This window comes from Tachypleus tridentatus, chromosome 1 (genome assembly GCF_004210375.1).
Source record: "Tachypleus tridentatus isolate NWPU-2018 chromosome 1, ASM421037v1, whole genome shotgun sequence".
NCBI lineage: Eukaryota > Metazoa > Arthropoda > Merostomata > Xiphosura > Limulidae > Tachypleus > Tachypleus tridentatus.
In genome coordinates, this window is record NC_134825.1 from 59,307,996 (window position 1) to 59,330,488 (window position 22,493).

General features: G+C 32.1%; 1 protein-coding gene across 4 annotated transcripts in view; it reads right to left on the reverse strand.

The window, feature by feature from the left end:
* Positions 1 to 1,728: 1,728 nt before the first annotated feature.
* Positions 1,729 to 22,493, reverse strand: part of LOC143249593 (tubulin polymerization-promoting protein homolog) — a 30,406-nt gene continuing 9,641 nt past the window's right edge. For 2 of the 4 annotated variants that reach the window (XM_076499739.1, XM_076499730.1), the window contains exons 2-4: positions 8,965 to 9,176; positions 8,532 to 8,661; positions 1,729 to 5,873 (exon numbers count right to left, since the gene is read on the reverse strand). In XM_076499739.1, coding sequence (XP_076355854.1) covers positions 5,691 to 5,873; positions 8,532 to 8,661; positions 8,965 to 9,176 — 525 coding nt within the window. In that variant the 3' untranslated portion in view covers positions 1,729 to 5,690. Of the gene's footprint in view, positions 5,874 to 8,525; positions 8,662 to 8,964; positions 9,177 to 22,493 lie in introns of all 4 variants that reach the window. The other 2 variants (XM_076499720.1, XM_076499714.1) reach the window with 1 other exon arrangement.

A 22,493-nucleotide genomic window follows, 5' to 3' on the forward strand; every position in this document is an offset into this window, starting at 1 on the left:
TTCGAGTTCCCGTCACATCAAACATGCTCGGTCTTTCAGTCGTGGGAACGTTATAACGTTACAGTCAATCCCACTATTCGTTGGTAAAAGAATGGCCCAAGAGTTGGCAGTGGGTGATGATGACTAGCTGCCTTCCCTCCAGTCTTACACTGCTAAATTAGGAATAGCTAGCGCAGATAGCCCTCGTGTGCTTTGCGCGAAATTCAAAACAAACAGGTCAAGCAAAATAATGAAATTTATAAGGAATCCGTCCACGAAAAATAGGTTTATTTTAATCGATGGCGTATTTTAACTTTTTAAAGCTACAAAATATTTATTTTTACATCCTTATTTGAATTTTACCTGCAGGATACTACACAACGCTAAAATCTCTAAAGTAAATTACCAAACATTCTAATAAAGTTTGTTTTGTTTTTTTTAATTTCGCACAAGGATATACGAGGGCAATCTGCATTAGCCGTCCCTAATTTAACAGTATAATTCTAAAGGGAAGGCAGCTAGTCATCACTACCTACTGCCAACTCTTGGGCTACTTTTACCAACGAATAGTGGAATTGACCGTCATATTGACCCCACGGCTGAAAAGGCGAGCACGTTGGTGAAATGGGAATTCGAACCCGCGACCCTGAGTTGACGAGTCGAACGCCTGAACTACCTGGCAATACCGGGCCTACAAATGGTTTTATAAAATTAGAATTGGTAATTTCGTAGTGTTTGAAGTAATTGGTTATTTCCAGTGTTAATGAAAAAATATATAGGGGCAGGTGAAACACAGTCATAGCACAACAAGTTTATTGAAAAAGGTGTAAATTTTAGCATTTAAAAAAGTTACGAGGTCAATTTTTTTTTGTATGAAAATAGATGTTCTTCGTCGAAGGCCAAACACGAAAGCCTGTCAAATTGATATGTGTTTATATTATCACATCAGAGTGACGGAAAATAACAAAGGATGTTTTGATTGATGATGCCTCAAATTTTAAGAGGTTTGTGAAAATCAAACATTGCAATATATATAAAAACACGGGTGAATTAGCTAATGAAAGAATTAGCCAGCAAATCTGTTACGGTGCTGTCAATCGATTACTCAGTTAGAATGTATTGAGTTTTATGCCTATCATACATATATAAGATTGAATTTAATACGGCTATTTTATTTTATTTGTGAATTAGGCCTATCGCTTAACGAGCTTTCAAACTTAGTGGAAGAAATAAAAAGCTTTCCTTTCCGCCAAGTGGCTGGACTGTGCATCATTTCCACCCAATAACAAAAGAAGAACTCACTCAATGATATATATAATATAACACTAATTAAGCACCTTTATCATAACAGTTGATATTATATTTATAGTAAAAATAAATGTAATTAGTAATAATATAAAAAGTAATGCATTATTTTCATAATTAATTTTTTATTTACTCTTCGTATTTTACAAGTGTGGTTGTTCGATAAGTAACAATAATACATCTCTATTTCTTGCATTGTAAAACTTAATAGTAAATTCAGTTTCTGCATAGTACCAATTGCTTTCATTTTTTACTTTGATTCAAAAAACAATTATATTTTGTCAAATTGCGTAATCATAATAGTGTACCTTATTTTTAACTTACTACAATTTTTTATCTGTAAAGAGCAAGTTCTTGAAGTGACTGAAATTTCCATACTCTACTTTTTGAATACACAAAAAACAAATCCTATCAAATGCATGTAAAATAAGCAGTTACAACAAATAACTGGATCAAGCAGCTTTATTTTCATTTAAACCATAAAAATACATTCTGTGTGTAACATGGTATCAAAAATTATGGAAAATAGAATTTTTTTAGTGCAAACCAAAATTCTGCTCTCTGCATAATATATCTTAATCTAATAAACATTTGTATGTATCTCTACTTACTAATGAAATAAGCGTTTTTGATACACATTACATGAGTGAGGTATTCTTCATAACAGTTTAATAAATATAAACTAACTTTGAAATTTATTTAAACGTTTATTTTTTTCCAGGTGTTTTCAAAAAGTTAACAAATTTCTTGAACATTATAGATTAATTTAAAGTGATAAAAAGTAAAACAAAATATGAAGAAACATTTGTAAAATAGCTTTTTACTTGACTTGCAAACAATGTGCACATCTAGGATGAATGCATATGTAAGAAAAATAATAATTTCACCAGAAACTAAATACACCAAAATACATATTATGTAATAGACCTTATTCCTATAAATGTTTCTATTTAAACATCAGAAAGAATACTACTATTTTAATACCTGAAAGAGATTTTAATATTTTATTTTGTCCATATGGTTCTATTTAACGTATTGTGAAAAACATTTGGAATAGCACTTTTGATAGTAATCTACAGAGTAATTCAATTCTTGTTTAAAATGAAATTATTTTTTAATTAAACAATATAACTAATGTGTTATACAGATCAGAAGGAAACAAAAATTCAAGGTAGAGTAGGTATCTAAAATTAGCTTTTATGAAATATGTGTATCAACTTACACTCTTGTATTTGAATAATGATTTTTTTATCATCATAAAAGACCTTTCATTACAGTTCTAGAAGTATTAAGGTAAAAAGTGCCCATTAATACCTTTATTTGTACTAGTATTTCATTATAAGTTCAACAGTATATAATATTTCTTACAGCAAAATGCATATTACAAGTATAAGAATGAAATTCTGATGACTGACAGAATGTGTTGTTGTTTTACTTTTTTGTCAAGGAAATCTTAATACAGAAATGAACCTCAAAACCCACTAGCATTTTATGTATATATTTTTAGCTGTGTATCAATTTTTAACATCTTTATAATATAGCTAACATCAATATATATATACACACATGCGTATAAACTGAACGTAAATTCTAAATGTTAGGTCTAATTCAATTAAACAACATAATACTTTTATAAGTTATAAATACATATTGGAATGTATTGAATATTTGCACCCAGATAAATTACAACAGTGGGTTGATTAAACTAAACAATTTAAAGCATTAATTATGCAATGACCATAATGTCAATTAATTAACCAGTGTTTAGGATAAAAAAGCACATATATAAAGAACATAAATAACAAGTACAATGTAAAGTTTCAATGCAATTATATACCAACAATCATTTTGATATATTAGACAAATAGATTACTACAGTAACAGAGATATATATAACTACAATTTGTCTAAACTAACCAACATACATAGCACTACACATTTTACACTAGTATGTCTCCTTATTAACTGCTTCAAAATAGATAAAGTGTTAAAATACAGGCAACAGATGCAACCGATTAGTGGGAATTAAAAAAAAAGATTTAAATATTTCAAAAATTATGAGACTTAAAATATAATGATGCATAAATCTTTGCTAAGTTCATTAAAACCAGTCAATATCTATTTACTTTTTTTTCTACAAAACATACCTTGTGATGCAAGAAAATATGACAGTTGTGAGCATAATTTTGATTGTTTATTTGTTGTTTTATGGAAGTTATTATAGTACAATTCATAGGTAAAAATATTTCATGTCTTCATAACAACAATTTAAATATAATTTACACAAATAACAGTGACTTTATTGCTAAATATTGCTTGTTATCAGAGATATGCCTTGAAAATAAACATCCAATTTTTGTTGCAAAATTAGCTAACAGTTAGTATTTATGTACATTATTTGAAGTCACTGATAAAAAACTGAAGTAAAATCAAGTTCTTTACATTCATGATGAAAAAAAATAACTAATAAAATACATTCAGTTGTTTAAAATGTAAATCATATACATTTATATAAATCAGGCTGTGCTGTTATGAATATATGGCTAACATTTGAAACATGTTTTCTTACTTCTCTGAAATTTAAGTTATATGATTATAAAATAAAACAAAAATATATAGATTTCAGGCAAAAAATTTATATAAAACATAAATGTAAAATATTGTACCATCTTTCTTAGAAATATTCTGCTGGATTTTGTTTTCATTAAACCAAATGAATTTGGATGTATTTTAAACTGGCCTTAATTAATTCATTTCATACTACATTGTAATTTTTTGTTGTTGAGGATTTTGAAAAAAATGCCATGGTATTAGTAGCAGATTGGTTTATTTTATCTTTGCTACAATGAAATACAATTAAATATTATATTTGAGGTTAAATCACAGTAACTGGGTTCATACATTTTGAATTACCACAAACAAAGGTTTAAACTAGATAAATGTATGATACACAGACACATGGAAAGCACACGAATACTGAATAACTCATCTGTTCTATAAAATTAGTAATGCTTAAATTAATAACTGTTAACAGTAATATTTAAGGTAATAGTTATTAAGATTAGTTCAAGGTGTACAGAAATCACATAAATACAGGGTGGCCCGTAAGTCCCTACCCATCCATTGAATATGTTATATTCAATTACGCATGTATTATAAATTTCTTTTTATATCAGAGAAATATGGCCGATGTAAGCCTATTTACACTTGAAAATGTCTCACAGAACGTGGCATCACATAATATTATGCAGTGAGAATGAGGGACAGCACACAGATACACTGGATACATAAGATATATGGATGGGTAGGGACTTATGGGCCACCCTGTACATATAGCTTCATTCATACAAAATACTTACTCCTTAATGCCTTTTAAATAAGCAAAATTTCATTCTCATCACGTCATAAATTCATTATATTTTGTATATATTGTTACTCTACAGGTGCAATTTCACCCTTTCTTATTGATGATATAATGTGACAGATATCTTGTAGCATTTATGCAAATTAATGAAATATTTTTGGGTTATAAAATAACTCATTTAATTAATAATTTTGAATTATATTTTAACTTTGCAAATCTAAATTTCATTGCAAATTCAAAATCATTTATAATTTATGTATGTTTTTCAAAGATAAAATATGGTCATGTCTGCTAATTATAGACACTTCAACCAGTTATACAGTGTTAAAATATTTTGAAATCTGTAATTAATATTAATCACGAATTAAAGATACATCATTATAATGTATCAGTTTAAACTTTACCCTATCTTTATATACAGACTTCACCATCAGGAAACTACATGTAAATTTGAACTTATATGTTTTTTCCATGACTATTTATATGTTTAGTATTACTTCTCACACATACAATTTTACATCTTACATACTAACATCATAGTTGTATTAAATATGTACTGATTGTTATATTTTACATGACCCATTATCTTTGACAGTATTCTAAAGTAATACTTAATTTTTTTTATTTTTACAAGAATTTAGAAAAAATATACATGATTATATATTTACTTTGTGAAATTTTTTTCCTGAAAAATAATGAATTAAATATGCTGCAGAGCTGTATATTTTTCAAAGCTTGAAAATATTTAAGTAGCTAATAGTGGAAACGTCTTTTCAAGCTTACTGTGTGTTGTTATTACATATGAAACTAATCTGTTTATTTGTGTGTATATAAAATAAACTCAAGATCGGCACTACTGTATAGTAAATTGACAAAGATGAAGTTAATTGTAGTTCACTTAAACGTTTAAATATTACACAATAAACAAGTGTTAGAAACAGTAACACTTTTTTCTTCAAATACACTTTATCATGATGCCTGTTTTTTCAAACTTTATCCATTCTGTACCACATTAACAAACTGGAAGAATGTGTAACAACAACTAATGGGACGTATCATATGTTCCAGCATGTTTATAGCCATGTACATATCCAGATCCATCTACCAAATCCTGTCTTCCCTCCTTGCCTTTCCCCTTTCCAGATTCATCAAATCTTGACTTATGGCTACCAGTAAATTTCGTATGGTCTGTAAGGCGGCTTACCACAGTTCCAGAACTTGTAGGCTGTGGTGATAATAATAACAACATTGTATCTTTTCATTATTTTTATGAATAATATTCTTATACATAAACGCTTACATGAAGATCTTGATTGGCAGACAGAGAAATACTATTCTAATGTTCCTTTATAATCAATTTTGAGGAACCGATATATTTACTGTATAAGGTTGCATGTGCAAAATCATATTAAGTAAGAAGTGTGAAACAGCTTAAAACCGAGAAACATTGAGGCAACTAATATGAGAAATAAAAAGATATAATTATTTAATCGTATTTTTTGTATGTAATGCATTCACGAAAACAGACTGTAAAGGTAAAGTGTAGTAAATACCTGTCTACAATATAATACCAGCGACACTAATGCTAATACTACTAGTAATAGTAATACCTGAGTAGGAAACTATATATGCCAACTGTTAGTGAATATGGCATTAATATTGAAGGTAAATAGGGCTGACAGTTAGAGGGATTTGCTTATTTATTATATTCAGCTAATCGATTACCCTCATATGAGATTTGGATAGTTAGAATAACAGGAACTAGTAATAACCGTAAACATTAATGTAACAAATTAAGCTGAATAGTTTTCAGTTCATTAATTAATCAAAAAATATTAGAACAAATGCTAATAGAGATATTTCAATTACTTGGAAGGTTGGAACAATCAAGAACACTAATAATTAGAAACGCTATTTACGTAACTGATTATTTACATTATAATAATATATTTTATCGTACTGTTTATTAATCTTATACATGTTTTTAATCGGTGTAATTAATACTCATAGGTAATCTATTATATTGATTAGCCTATTTTAATCGTTTACCTTTAGTGATGGATACCGTAAATATCTGTAATGAATGTCTGATTCGGTTTAATCATGAAGATTGATTTCTTGTGTTACATATAATTTATTGTAAGTATTTGGTGAAATCGCTATTGTCCATCCCAGACACAGAGATTCTGCAACATTAGTAATTATTATATATTTAATTTTACACTAGTGTAAAAACTCGTGTTTCGTGTACGAAACATTATTTTAGTTGTGGTATTTTTGTATTTGAATGCATAAAGTTTATAAAATGTGAAGGCAGTGCTGTATACTTAAACTAATTAAAACAGGTTAGTGACTTATCTGGGTTTCACACATCAGAGTTTGGTTACGTGGAATTCTGAATGAATCTGATGGCCGTGTGTGGAGCGTCACAATGGTTACAAGGTTAAAACTAAAAACCTATTTCACAACACAGGATACCCACTGAACACCTTTAGCACGAAAGACACTTTTGGCCGGATGGTCTCAACAAAAATGATATACTGATCGACTTATATAGTATGAATAGTGGGATTGACCGTCACATTATAACGCCCCCACGGCTTAAAGAGAGAGTATGTTTGGTGCAACGGGGATTCGAACCTGCGACCCTCGGTTTACGAGTCGAGTGCCTTAATCACCTGACCATGCCGGGCCGATATTCTCCGAACCTTGAGTTATTGGCATAACTGTCTGCTCCATGAAAAACCCACTGTACGGAAAATACCACAAGTTTATATTGTTTGCTTGCAGTTATGCACAAATGCACGCAATAGGCTATCTGTGATGTGCTAACAGCAGGTAATAAAACCTGAATTTTAATGTGAATAAACCTCTTGACTTACGCTGAGGCAGCGAGGGAGAAAAGAGACATTACACTTTTATCCCACTTGTGTAATAACGTGCATCACATCACAATATATTTTATGTCCATTAGTGTTTTATATATTTACTTTTCTTGTATGATTCTTGTTTGGACACGTTAAAGAAGTGGATAAACCCAATGCTCTTCTTTTGTTTGTTTTTATCTTAATTCAGTTAATAGTCGGAAGTGAACAGTACAAAAACAAACTGACAATTAAAAAGTTAAATAATAAAATATCTCCATAATGGTTCGGATTCAACAAGATAAAAATATTAATACAGTACAGATAGCCCATTTGACACTTTTTTGCTCCACGACAAACAAACAAAATTGCAACAGGAAAGGTTTTCGAATGTTCTGTATTTCTACTACCTTACTTTTACCGTTGTATGTCCATAAACTTCTCGCTGGTTGGCCAGCGAGAGTTCTGTATTAATAAACCAAGTTTGATTTGCATTAATGTTACAAAGTATATAGCACATTGTCTTATGTAACTTGTTTTGTATGTGGGTATTGTTGTTAAGCGCAAAGCTATACGATGAGTTATCACTACTTTGCCCATCATGAGTATCAAACCTCATTTTTAACATTATAAGCCATGGTAGCTAGGACACTCGATTTGCAATATGCTGATCACTAGTTCAAATCCTCACAGAATATGTTCAACCTTTCATCTGCAAGGGCATTACAATGTGATAGTCAAAGAGTAACCAAAGAGTTGGCATGGAATAGTATTGACTAACTTCCTTCCCTCTAATATAACACTGTTAACTTAGGAATAGCTATCACAGATAGTTTTCTAGTTGTTTTGAGCAAAATTAAAAAACAAACATACATCCTTGAAGCTACTGCTGAACTATCGGGGAATGTATTACATAGCAAAAATTTTTATATACACTATAAAAAAATCCTGGTTCTAAAGGAGAAGTATGAACATTTATTTATTAATAGATTACCAATTAAATTACAACTCACACTGACTTTTACTGATGTTCCAGGTGCTCCGCAACTGGAGAGTTTCACTTTTATTTCATCCACGTCCATTTTCTTGTTTCTGGCGATTTTTTCCAAGAATTGGTTGTATTCATTCAGATTCAAAGTTTTTTTAGCTCTGACCAAAATAACAATAAAAATAATTAGGCTGGCCCTGAAATAAAGTTCAAATATCCATACAATACCACTTAGCTTCATTTAATTCATAATCCTTTATAAATTATAAATAAGCGTAAAAAAGAGTAAAATTTAACTTGAAGAGACAATGTTTCGAATTGCTTGATGCAGTAAATAATATTATTAACAGTAAGTAAAATTATTTAAGTGGTGACCTAAAAGGGGAAATAATTTTATTATTGTGCAATTGAGGGCATTAAGTCTCCTAAGGAATGTAAGTATATGAATACTCTTACTGACGTACTTTGCAACTTGCTTGAAATAGATGCCAGTATCAGTTGTGGTAATTTTTTTCCCATCGATCACCTTAGCCTGCTTAAACCATTTGTCACTGTTTGAAAGGGTAATTGCGTCTCCTGCGTTTTTGCTGTCTCCGAATTTGGCGAATGCTACGAACATCTCTTCAAAAGAACCACCTTCGTCTGACCTAGGAGACTCTGAGCCACTTGTTGCCATCTAACAGGAAAAATTATAATTATTGAAATAAAACTCGTCTGATATTAACTGAAACTCGATGATAATGTTTCCATTCAAACTTGGAAGTGCTTATTATATTGTTTAAATAAAGTTATTTAAATCACAGTAAATAATGCAATAAATTCAAAATAAGGTAGCTAGAAGTAAACAATTACAGCCTTTCGATTTATTAAGCATTAATTGAAACATCTTTTAACTAAAAGAAAATCTTTCATCACATCTCTGTTCCAGACAGTTTCTTGTTTTGTTTTTAGATTACTTACTTAAAACAATAGTCGGACGCACTGTTAAAATTTTAAATAACTAGAAGCTACTTACAGGTGAAGTTAGATAGATACATCTGTACTAAGGATTCCTCTGAGGAATCATGTATCAGTAGAAATAGTGAAAGATATGATACTCAACCCTTTCATTTCCACAGTAGCTTCCTTCCCTGCAAAATACTAGCTTTAAAATAAGATAAAATACTTGAGAAAACGCTTGAGAAGGCGAGATTTAAAAAAACTCAACATGGAAGAACTCGTAAAGAAAATGAAAGACCATGGTTTAAACGAAAGCTATCAGAAATTATTTTTCCTGATGTTCTGGGATTTTTTTTTAATACAAGAGACTCCGAAAAATAGAAAAGTGAAAAAATGTGATAGATGTTATTCACAAGAGGTGAAAGAACTGTCTTCAACCATTTATTTTTTATTCTCCAAATGTTTAAAACTTTATGCGCCCGATATTTTAGCTGCCCCATCCTTCACCACTACATATTTAGGATACTCCTTTAAATTTTGAACCAGGATATTCTGGTGCAAATTGCTTGAAACTTATATGTACAATACTATGTAAAAGTGTTAGGACAGAATCAAAAATTAGATTTCAGCCTACTTTAAAAGAACAAGTTAAATCATAGTGAAGCATCAACATTTCACTAATCTTCATATTTAGTACAAAAGAAACTCTAATGGAGTGCTTGAGTTCAGCAAATAGTTAATATTTCGTGTATCTCCCTTTTGCTTTTAAAAATTAAAAACAGTTTTTTGGGCATTCTTCCAACATATTTAATCAAAATGTTTTTTGGGATTTTACTTCAAATATCTCTTATATACTCCCATAAAGTTTCTTTGGAAGTAGCTTTTTATTTGCCAAGTTTTTGACATATCAAATCCCAGATCTGCTCAATTGAGTTGAGATCGAGGCTTCGTGGAGACTGTTGTATCATTTGAATAACTCCAACAACTTCTTTCTTAAGAAGTTTCTTCATGTGTGGAATAAATGTTTGATGTCATTACCTTCTTTGTGGTACATCATTTACCAATAATGCACAAACCACTAGATATAACATGACGGATAAGTATGTGATTTATTTGCGCTGGTCCATTATTCCATTTATTTTGCAAATATATCTTGTCGCCTCAGCAAATAAGCACCCTGATATTATCACACTGCCCTTTCAGCCGTGGAGGCGTTATAATGTGTCAGTCAATCTCACTATTTGTTGGTATAAGAGTAGCCCAAGAGTTGGCGGTGGGTGATGATGACTAGCTACCTTTCCTCTTGTCTCACACTGAGAACAGCTAGCAAAGATAGCCCTCGTGTAGCTTTGCGCGAAATAAAAAAAAAAAAAAACAACAACAAAAAGATGACTTCGCCTTTGTGTATAATTTAAGAATTTGTCTTGGAAGGTGCTCAAAATTATAACTTCAATTTTATTATTTAACTTTTTTTTAAATGGTCAATTCAAACAGTGATATCTAGTAAGAAAATAATGAGAGTAATAACTGTTTTAAAGGGAAAAATCTCCTATTTTTATTCAAATGTTACGTCTACTTTATTTTCTTGGGCTTTTATTATAGATATAAACAGAGCAGTTCTATGCTTTCATCTTTTAATTATTATTCAATTGAGTATTCGGAACGTTGAAAGTGCGTTCAAGTTAATGGCGAAAGGTCGAAAGATCACAAAGATATTTGGTCGTAAAGTTTGCGCTGGGACTCCGAACCAAGCGAACGGTTTTGTAGTTGTGATGATTGTATTACTATACTTAGATCACCGTTAGGCGCATGTAGTTAACTCCATGTAGTAAACGTAAGATACTTGATTAGAGCTACGACGCAAATTGTAGCTTTGCGCGAAATTCAAAAACAAACAAAAACAAATAAACATTTGATCTTGTTTTCTGTTTGTTTTCTGTAAAGAAGTTACAAATCTATGTAATTTTTGCTGTGTGTGAAATACCTTTCCATGAAAATTTAAATATACTTCAAATTCATTTGATGTTTTCTAGAATAAACAATTTTACAATTATATTTGACTTTGTTGAATATTTTACTTACAAATCCCTAAAAGAGGCTGTTAGGTGGTCGATACTTTATTATTCATTATTATAATACTAATTATCATATACAAATAACGTCTTATAAAATTTAAGTCTTAAATGATGCTAACACTGAAAGAAATACTGTAAAGTCGATAGATATATATCAAAACTCCCTGCCCCTAGATGGCACAACAGTAAGTATAAGAGCTTGTGTTATAACGTTTATCTAAAGGCATTACCCTAGATTTATATTATACCATGCGTATGGGGGTAAATTGTTTCTTAAAAGTGACAAATTCCCTACCCGTCTGAATTGAATGTTGCTGCTCACCTCTACAAGTATTTAAGACTCTATTCTGACGCCTTGACATTAAGCATATGTTATAAATCTATAACTGTTATTAATTGCAAATTAATAATACATTGTAAAAAGACTCTGGAAATTTGAATTGTAAAATGTGTAAATTTGTCTTGTACGCAACACGCTTCATTATTACTGTATAGAGATGATACATACAGCAAACTGGCGGTAACATCGAGACGACCAACTTGCAGTCAACGCAAAAATTACCTTTTGTGTCTTATACATAATTTATTTGCTATCAGTATTCTGAATTATGTAAGCTTACTTGTGGCTTAGCTGTTTATTCTTCATTCGATTGGTGTTTACAGTGAACGTGTAATTTGGTTCAAGATAGTATGGGTTCAAGCACCTGAAAACAAGGCCTCTAATTATTGAAAATGTATTTACTTGTTGCCTAGCTAGTTCTTACTTGTATTGTGTATAATTGAAAAGGCTTTATTCTTGATGGTACGCAGTTCTATAACACTAACGAGTAAATAGGTTATGTTTAGAATTTTTCTTCGAAATAGTTTGTCTGTTTTCTGAATTTCGCACAAAGCTACTCGAGGGCTATCTGTGCTAGCCGTCCCTAATTTAGCAGTGTAAGACTAGAGGGAAGGCAGCTAGTCATCACCACCCACCGCCAACTCTTGGGCTACTCTTTTACCATCGAATAGTGGGATTGACCGTAACATTATAACGCCCCCACGGCTGGGAGGGCGAGCATGTTTGGCGCGACTCGGGCGCAAACCCGCGACCCTCAGATTACGAAGCGCACGCCTTAACGCGCTAGGCCATGCCAGGCCAATAGTTTGTCTTTTCGCGTTCTTGAATTACATTTTAAGATATTTCTATATAATTGTTTTATAATTACACATGATAATGTTAAGTTCTCATTCTGTAATTACAAATTTATTATACAGCTCAGTGGTAAAAAATTTATTTCATTCTTCGTAACATATGTAATAAAAATTTATGACATTTTCGTTTTTCTGCTCCTTTTATTTTGATTAGTATCATTCCATATTATACAATGTGCCAGCCTGTAATATAAAACTTTAGGCTTAAGATGCGAAGGCATAAATCAAAAGTCAGCATGCCGGAAGTCGAATTGCGCAGTTGTTAAAGTGGCGAAAACTAATGAGCTGTATTAACACTAATGAGGTAGGACTAGTAGGAGTACGTGACCGTAAGGAGAGTATAACAACGAAGACAAAGGCAAAGAAGCAAACTTCTTATTTTAACCTGACGTCATTTTAACAGAAGGAAATGTTTGAAAACATGTCCGCGTATATATATACACAAATACATGAAATCATTCCATTCACAGAACGTAAGAAGTTTCTGTTTCATTCCTGTGCCGTTCACTCAGGTAAAAAGGGTCAGACACGAGTTCCAGGTTTCTAGTAAAAAGGGTGCTCTTTATGGGTTAAACTCGTTTGTAAAATGAGTAGAAATGTATATAAAAATGTGTTATGATCATGACTTTTAAATGACAAGTTTTACCATTGCTCAACACCGGAGCAGCCGTAAATTCGCTAGACAAGTTAATAATACATACATGGTATCAATTAAGACTATGGAGTGTCCCATCATGTTTTTCTGTAGTGATATAGGTATCGTAAAGGTTGTTTGTTTTAAAGCAGAGATATTTAGTTGTTTTTTAAAGCAGAGATATTTAGTTGTTTGTTGTGTCAACCGCAGGAAATCGAATTCCGGGATTTAGCATTGTAAGTCGGTAAACTTACTGCTATCCTACTGGGGTCAGGGCTTGTAAAGAACAAACCTACTGACGCTAAAGTAATTTCAAAATCCTTTTTTGTTCATTAAGTAAATATATACGAATAAACACGAATTTTATTTTATAAGTATCAATAAATTAAACTTGGTTTAAAACAATGTAATGAATTTTGAAGTTGCTTGTACTCATGCCCTTCAAATATAGATGTATAGTTATATAAAGGTAGCTTGAAATACACAACCCCTTACCTAGGAGATATATAAAATTCAAGAAGATAGGAGGTGAGGTTAGAAGGTACGTAACTGTCGACCTAAGAGGGGTGGCCCATTTTTTAAAATGTAAAAGTAAGAGTATTCATTCAGTGCAGGGAGTGGGTGGCCTGAAGCCTTATTTAACTCTCAATCTTTTCAACAATTAAGAAGTTTTATTTATTATATAGCAATAAGAATATGTGGGATAATTGGAGTAGTTTAAAGTCTGGTCAGAATTACATGGTAGGCATCTCTACAGTAACAAAATATTCGCATTCGTGATGATGAACGAAATCATTTACAACAAGTTTGGGTAATTTTTTTCAGATATATATTTCTTTTATTCTCGCATTATTTATTAATTTCATCAGTCCATGGCTACTGACATAGTTTCAGTTAAATAAGAAAATATCTCTACAATATGACAAGAATATCCATACCTTTCAAATAGATGTAAATAAAATACGTTTTATCGTACTTTCAAAAACGTTTTAACTTTATGAAAGAAAAATTAAATTTGGTGAAAACGCGTATTAAAAATAAGTAATTAAAATTAAAATCTTTAAGGTTGAGTTCAATCTTTTTTTTTTTTCGGCATCTCATCTAGGAAGATTTTAGACACATTTATGAAAGAACGCAGTAGTATTTGTACAAACATAATACACGTCATCCGTATGTACGATTCTTTTTTACCCGTTGATGTCAACTTAAAATCTTGGAGTTAATGAAATGGCTTAATTATGTATAGAAAAGAAAAAAAAATTATCCATCAAATGATAAACTTGTGTTGAATTACACTAAGTTTGTTAATGTTGTGGCTTGTTTCTTGTCTTCATTAGGGACTGCCACTTGTTTTATATGTTTTGAAAGTATGTACATTTCTAAAGCGAAAATAATGCTACTACTGATAAGGAAAGCATTTTACATATAACCAAGAAAAAAAAATTCGAAGGATAAGATGACGTAATCAGTTTGAGATCATACCGTTCGGTTTGTGTTTAAAATGTTTATATGTATATGACCCCGTGTTTCGTAACTTGTACTATTGAAAACATAGACTAGGTAAATAAATATTTATCTACATAGCAAGCTACATTTGAAATTGAAGCATGTTATAATGAACGTTATGAGCTTTTTAAGCTAGAATATACAAATCGGCAGACAGACACACTGAAAAAAAAAAACAATATTTTGTATTTTCTCTCAAACTGGCTGTAATAAAAACAGCCATAAGGCAACACTGACGAACCTAAACCTTTAAATGGCGTCATCCGTAGATTATACAGGAATTCTTCAGCACTGACGACATAACTTAAAGTGTTTGTTACCTAGCGCTCGCGCTAGTCAAAACCTGTTAACTTTTTAAAAATAAAACTCAGCACGAAATAGTCTTGTTATGTTGTACAACAGCATTCTGTACGTGACTCCTCACCTGCTTTTCTAAAACTTTAATTTCTATAAGTATCTTTCAAGTTAGACTTTCAAATTCTGAGAAACCTTTTCTTTGTAATTAACAAATACTATAGTCTCATTCTTACTATTTTATTGTGAGTTTTTTTCTCATATCTTTTTTTTTGCATTATCTACCGGCTTCGTCGATAAAAACAATCGTTTCAATTGTAAAAACACAGGAGAAAATGTGTCCCTGAACAAGTAAGTGAATAAGTGAGAGGTGGCAGCTATGTTAATTTGATCATTGCTATTTATAAGCACAGATTTCTAATCTCTATAATAAAATGCATTAAAAGTAAACTTTTGTTGGCGAACTCGTTGCATTAACAAGTAAAGCATGTTTGCTTTTTCAAATTATGCTCCGTGGAGCCCTTGGGCTTCGCGAGAAAATTTTAAAATGTTAATATTTTTTTCCCTAAATCTATAAAATTGAATCGGAATACGCTGTACAAAAAGTAAAATATATCTTTAATATAACACGTTTATCACGTATTGAGACTTTTAATATTTTATTCTGCCTAACGTCAGACGATTTTATTTAGTTCAGGAGAAGTTCTCGCGGTGAAAGTGTCAATCCAATCTCAGTTAACTTCAACAGTGGCACCACTAGTTGCTAGTAGATATGGCACCATCTCAAGATCGTATACGTTGTTGGAGATGCAAGATAGCCTAGTAACTTTCGTATGAAACATCAGTCAACCCTGGGTAGAGATGCTAACTTTTTTTTAAAAGCTGGGTCTGGATTAGCGGCTAAATCTCGAAAGAAATGGAACATGACGTCATAGCTGAAACGTCCAAATTTAAAACATTATGATGCAGTTACATGGAGAATCAATTGTTTCAGTTTCATAGTATATTTATATGAAGTATAATTATATTTATGACAATTATAATTGGTAATTGTTAGGTTAGGTTAGATTTGTTGTAGTTTAACTAGACAAACTTGGTACCAATGATCTCTATGACGTCATGTTTCATATTGTTTTTTTTCGTTCGAGTTTTAGACGCACGTCAGATCTGGCTTATCATTTTGTTATTTGGCTTAAATCTTTCTGGTAAAACAAAAAAAAATGTACAAATAACGGGTTACCATTTTCCTTTAGAAAAATTATATTATTCTAGCGATCTAGCCTTATTTCCACAAATCTTTATTTCTGACTTCGTTATGGTAGCACTGATCTTAGGTTAACATGACTTTGTATGATGATAAAACTCAAGTGCTTGAACGAATTTTCATTAAGAAGCTATTTTGCGTCAGTAAAAATACTTTTGAAGTGCCAAAGATATAAGAATATGTTCTTAGATAAATTAATAATGAGTTGTCACTCTTATAATGAATAAGTGGCTGAATATCAGTAATAAATCTGGTACGAGTAAAAATCTTCCTAGGCCTACGCTTAATACGAATTCATTGGCGTTATCGTCGTGTGCAAGCACTTCAACGTAGAATGATGCAACAAGTACAGAAAAGAAAGTATGATGAAAGTTTTATTGAATATGGTTTTACATGGACAGGTAATGAAGATGGACCTTGTGGGTTGTGTGTTGAATGTAGAACAGTGTTGAGTAACAGTAGTTTGCATCCAGCAAAATTAAAACGGCATCTAGAAACCAAACACTCCAAATTAAAAAAAATCCACCTTCCAAGTCGTTCAAAAGAAAGTGTTTACAATTAAATCCATGGAAAGCTACATTTCGTTCGTTTGTCCATCAGGACAACAAAAGTGCTCTTATTGCTTCATATCATGTTAGTTACCTTATTGCAGAAGCAGGTGAACCTCATATAATTGCAGAAGATTTAATGAAACCATGCGCAAAAGATTTGGTAGAGTGCACGATTGATGAGAAATTTCTTAAAAACATTAACTATGTGCCCCTTTCTGACAACTCGGTTTCTCGAAGAATCAGGGATGTTAGCAAATTGCTTAACTGAATTAATAAGGCAAAATGGATCAATCAAGAGATGTCGTTGGTTATGCGATGTTGCTTGTGTTTGTTCGCTCTATTCACAAAACTAGTTTTGAAGAAGCCATGCAAATTTGCAAACCTTTGCTGCTCATGCAACAGGCGAAGAAATATTTAAACTGATTGATTTATTTATGGAAGAACATGAGATCCAATGGCAGTTTTGCTCAAGTATTTGCACTGATTGAGCTACAGCTATGATTGGAAAATTTTCAGGCTCATTGACACGCATAAAAAAGAAAACCCGGACATCGAAATTATCCACTGCTGTCTTCATCGTCATGCACTTGCAATGAAATGAATGATAGAAGACTTAAAAGATGTATTAGGTGATGTCATAAAAATAGTTAATTTTATAAAATCAAGTCCACTGGATGCGGGGATATTCAGTTTATTCCGTGAGAATATGAGACGTTTGTATAAACATTTGCTGCTTCATACTGAAGTCAGATGGTTTTCTCGGGGTAAAGTTCTTGCTCGATTTTACGAACTGCGTGAGGAGATAGGTTTTCTTTTATCTGAATGTCATTTTGAACTTCCATACAAATTAAGGGACAAACGCTGGATACAGAAAGTGGCTTATCTTTCGGACTTATTTGCCTATCTAAATGAAGCGAATGCTACAATGCAGGGCACCATGGTAACGTACTTCAAAGCTCAGAGTAAAATGGAAGCGCTTCATCGTAAGCTGAAACTTTGTGGTGAATGTAAATTTACGAAAGAACTTGATTGCTTCGAAAATCTCAGTGGTTTTTTACTTATGAATGAAATTTCCTAAAGTGAAGATGCAAACGTTTCAATCTTGCAGCACATATCTGATTTGTGTACAACTATTGAGGAGAACTTCCCTCATCATTCAGAAAAATGACTATGGATTTAGAATCCCTTTACTGACTTTGCAAATACCAACGATTTGCCTTGGAAAGAGAAAGAATAGCTTATAGAAATGTCAACTGATTGCGCCCAAAAACAAAATTTCAGCAGAAAGAAATTACACAGTTTTGGATGTAAGTGGTAATGGAATACTCTTCATAAGTAGTACCAGAGCTTTGAAAATTTTGATGCGTTTTCCGATAACATATCTTTGTAAGCACACATTTTCACCGTTTATAGCTAGAAAGACAAAATTTAGAAACAGACTAAATATTGGAGAAGATTTGCACTTACAGGTAACTACCATAACTCCAAATATTGAGCTACTTTGTGAACAAAAGCAAGCCCATCCGAGCCACTAATAAATAAGTATACTGTACTTTTACTGATGTAACTTTTGCAAGCAGAAAATTTTAAACAAGTAAGTAGAAGCAAATATTTTTATTTAAATATTGATATTTTTAATAAATTTATATTCTAAAAGCTTGAAGTAGACTATATCTGTTGCTCGTGACCGATTGTTTCTATTTTTAGTATATTTTTTATTAAGGCTCTGGAATGCTTTTTCTTTGTGATGTGAAGCTCCGAAGGTATATAAAGTTGAGAACCCCTGACGTAAAGCACCTATACAAGTATCTGGAATAATATTGTAACAGCCATGAGAACCGATAGGTGGAAAACTACGCGAAACACTCATTACTCAGATGTCAGCTCTCCTCTCTGTTTCATTCGAATAAAATGGTGGGCTACAGTTATTTGAGTGCTGGGTTCATGAGAAAAGAGGAGATGGAAAACGTTTTTGATTGGTACAGTGATTTAGATGAAAATATATAAGATCTTATAACTAATGCTTTGTTTGATTATTTTTGAGTTTTGCACAAAGCTACACGAAGGCTACCTACGCTAGCCGCCTCTAATTTAGCAGTGTAAGACTAGAGGGAAGGCAACTAGTCATTACTACCCACCGCCAATTCTTGAGCTACTCTTTTACCTACGAATGGTGGGATTCACTGTAACATTATAACGCCCCCACAGCTAAAAGGGTGAACACATTTGGTGTGACGGAGATTCGGACCCGCGACCCTCAGATTACAAATTGAGCGCCCTAACCACCTGGCCATATAACACATGCAACATAAATGAATTCAGAAACATGAAAGGATTTACATTTTACTGTTGATGATCTAATATCAAAAATAATAAAGATTCAAAGTTTAAAAATTTGGACAATATCGTATTATCTTTGGTCGTAATGGTGTTATCATTTGATTAATAATATTAACAAACTATATCCAACATATCTTCAAGACATACCTGTTTTTCTAAGTTACGTTTTTGTAAGCATATTAAGTTTAGTGATTTTTCTCCTTTTCTACTTTAGATAGGTTAACAATGGTTTAAAATGTTCAAAAATATTCACACGTTCACGTTTTTGTGTGCATGTTGATGAAACAATAAAGAGTTGGTGATTAAACATGGATAAATTACTATCGTTCTAGTTACAGATTGTTCATGGCCATTCCCTTTGGTTTTCACTTATGTTTTTTTCGTAGAAAAGATTGATTTTATGGCTTTTTAACCCACTTCGGAAACAATAAGAGTTGCTTGCTGGTTCGTTAGTTTTTCTGAACGATGAGTTAATTAAAAGTAAAAATAAATAATAATAATAACAACAAATAACTGGTGTTAAAACATACAAATAATTAATGTGTTAACAATTCATACCCCAGTTCGGATTTGTAAATTTCTTAATTATACTAACTTATCTAGCTCAAACCATAACAGCTGTTGTTTATGCAATTTTGTAACATAAATAAATTCTTAATCGCTTCTGTATTTACCCTATCCCAGCCAGCTTGAAGAGCCCTGGAGTTAAGGGAATAGTCTATAGATATATCAGAATATATGTTGTCATACATTGTTCTTTAGTTTAAATTATAAGTTTTAAGAATTAGTGTTACTAATTGGAAGACATTACGTAGATAACATTATTGGCCTTAACCACTTGCGAGTCATACATCAAGGATGACCAACAGTGTTCTGGGTACTGCAGACACCCTGCGAGAGAGAAGATCCTATTGTTTCTGTATAATGGGTAGCTATCTCCCTCTCAGTCTCTAGAAAATTTATCTTCCATAATTCTTCTTGAAATTATGTCTCAACAGTGAGAAAAGGGTTTTATCTAGTCTTGACTGTTTTTTGTTCTGGATAAAGATGGCTGTAACTTTGTTTACACTGTGTCCAGCCTTATTTTACCCTAAGCTCATTGTAGAATCAGATTTTTACCTTAATACCCTCTCTGTCGAACATTTTGGTAAATATAAATTTCTAGATTTCCTTAATAGAAAATGTGTGAAACTTAGAGTACTGAAGAGTACAGAGACTTCAACAACACAATTAACCTTGTCCAAGAACACCGATCACACAATCAACAAGAGTACAAGGACTGTAGATCTCTTGGTAAGAAAATGTACATTATTATAAAACTTCTGAAGTAAGAGAGTGCATACATATGTTCAACAAGTTACACTTCTGGATCGGTACTTTTGGATTGTTCATCTATAGATATAATGGAATGACCATAAATGGGAAAGAGACATAAATATTTAAATATTTTAACAATTTTTCTCTTCATGTTGGCGTAATTTATGTGTGCTAAGAAACATGAACAATATAAATGTTGTATAACGGTTTCTAATTAAACAGAAATAATAACCAATCTGTATCCCCAAATTAAAGCGTCCTTCGCTACAACCTTACCTTAAAACACCTGTACAACAGTGTGTATAATTTCATCAAAATTAGTACAGTATCGAACCACACAGAAGTAGTATCGAAAGAAAAATTCGAAGTGAAATGACTAAAAAGAAAGATAAAGCATAAAAATGATCTATCTTGGAAAGACATGCCGTGAATGAAGCGAATCATCCTGAAACATTAAGAAAGGAATAGTGTTGAAAAACTCTAAACTATTTGAAGAATACTTCTTAAAATGGAATGATATCGAAACATAATGCTCAAAGCAGTGTAAGTTCAAATGAAAAAGTTCGAAAAAAATAGTATCAAAACATTTACTATTTTGAAAGGACTTATTTCGAAAAGAACCAAGGCGGAAGAACATATTTTACCCTTCTACATCTTTGTCGTTATTGCATCTGTATTTTAGACCAGATGCGCGACAGATCTTTAATAGATTGATCCAAGCCTCACCACCCGTGACAAGACTGTTTCTACCTTTATGAACATCAACATCCAACCGTGACACAAACTTTGTCACTCTTAGGAACATCAACATCTAACCGTGACACGAACTATGTCACTCTTAGGAACATCAGCATCTAACCGTGACACGAACTTTGTCACTCTTAAGAATATCAACATCAACCACCATTACTTCCTCGATTATCTGCAGAGTTCCGACATATTCGTTTGCAGCCTGGGTAGCTGTTGTTGATGTGATCACAGTGGATTTTTGACAGCCCTTGTTGAGGTAAATTCGTCCATCCAGTCCAAAGATGCTGCAGCAGCATTCAGCTATAAATTTGGGGCTGACAAGAACAGTGATGATAGTATCAGTAGTTTTCATCCAGATTACAAGACCAAGAATAAGGTCTCCAACCTCAGACAGACAGCAAAGAAAAGTCATATGTTTGATCCGATAATCAAAAATAAATAAAAAGATATAAACAACTAGTGTGCGTGATCGTTGCTGGTGAGGTGAGGTGATCACTTTGAAAACCTGTGTCTCTTTCCTTGCTTATAACTGTTTGAACCAAAAAATGTTGTAATCATATTGATTGGATATATGGCTACAGCAGATCTGTACTTTCTAATAGTGTGCACAAGAAACAGTTGCCGGAATTTCTTCATCTTCTTCGCCCTGCCATTCGAAAACACTGCTTCCTCTGTGGTTGAGGGAGAGATCATCTGTTAAATATTACTTCTATAAATAATGACCCATAAACACCTAGTGTGGTCATTTTAGCCTTAGAAATAATAATAACAAACGTAAATAAATAAATGGTGTTTAACTCAAATGAAAGAAATAATGCCTTGTTAATTCTCACCATAAAAATGATTCAAACAAAATTGTTAACAGCTAACTTGAGTTTTTTGATTTACACTACAAAAGTCGTTGTTTATTAAAATTACACTACTACTGTTTTTTTAGTATCATTATAAGGCCTGGTATCCGACAAGAGGCTTAGATGATACTGGCCATAGCAGATGTAGTTCTGACAGAGGCGTAGATCCAGGGGGAATGGGAGATAATCCCCCTTCATTTTAGGGGGATATGGTGCATACAATCACCCCCCCTTACAGTTTGGTCTGATGGATTGTTTTATTGCATCACAGGCCTACA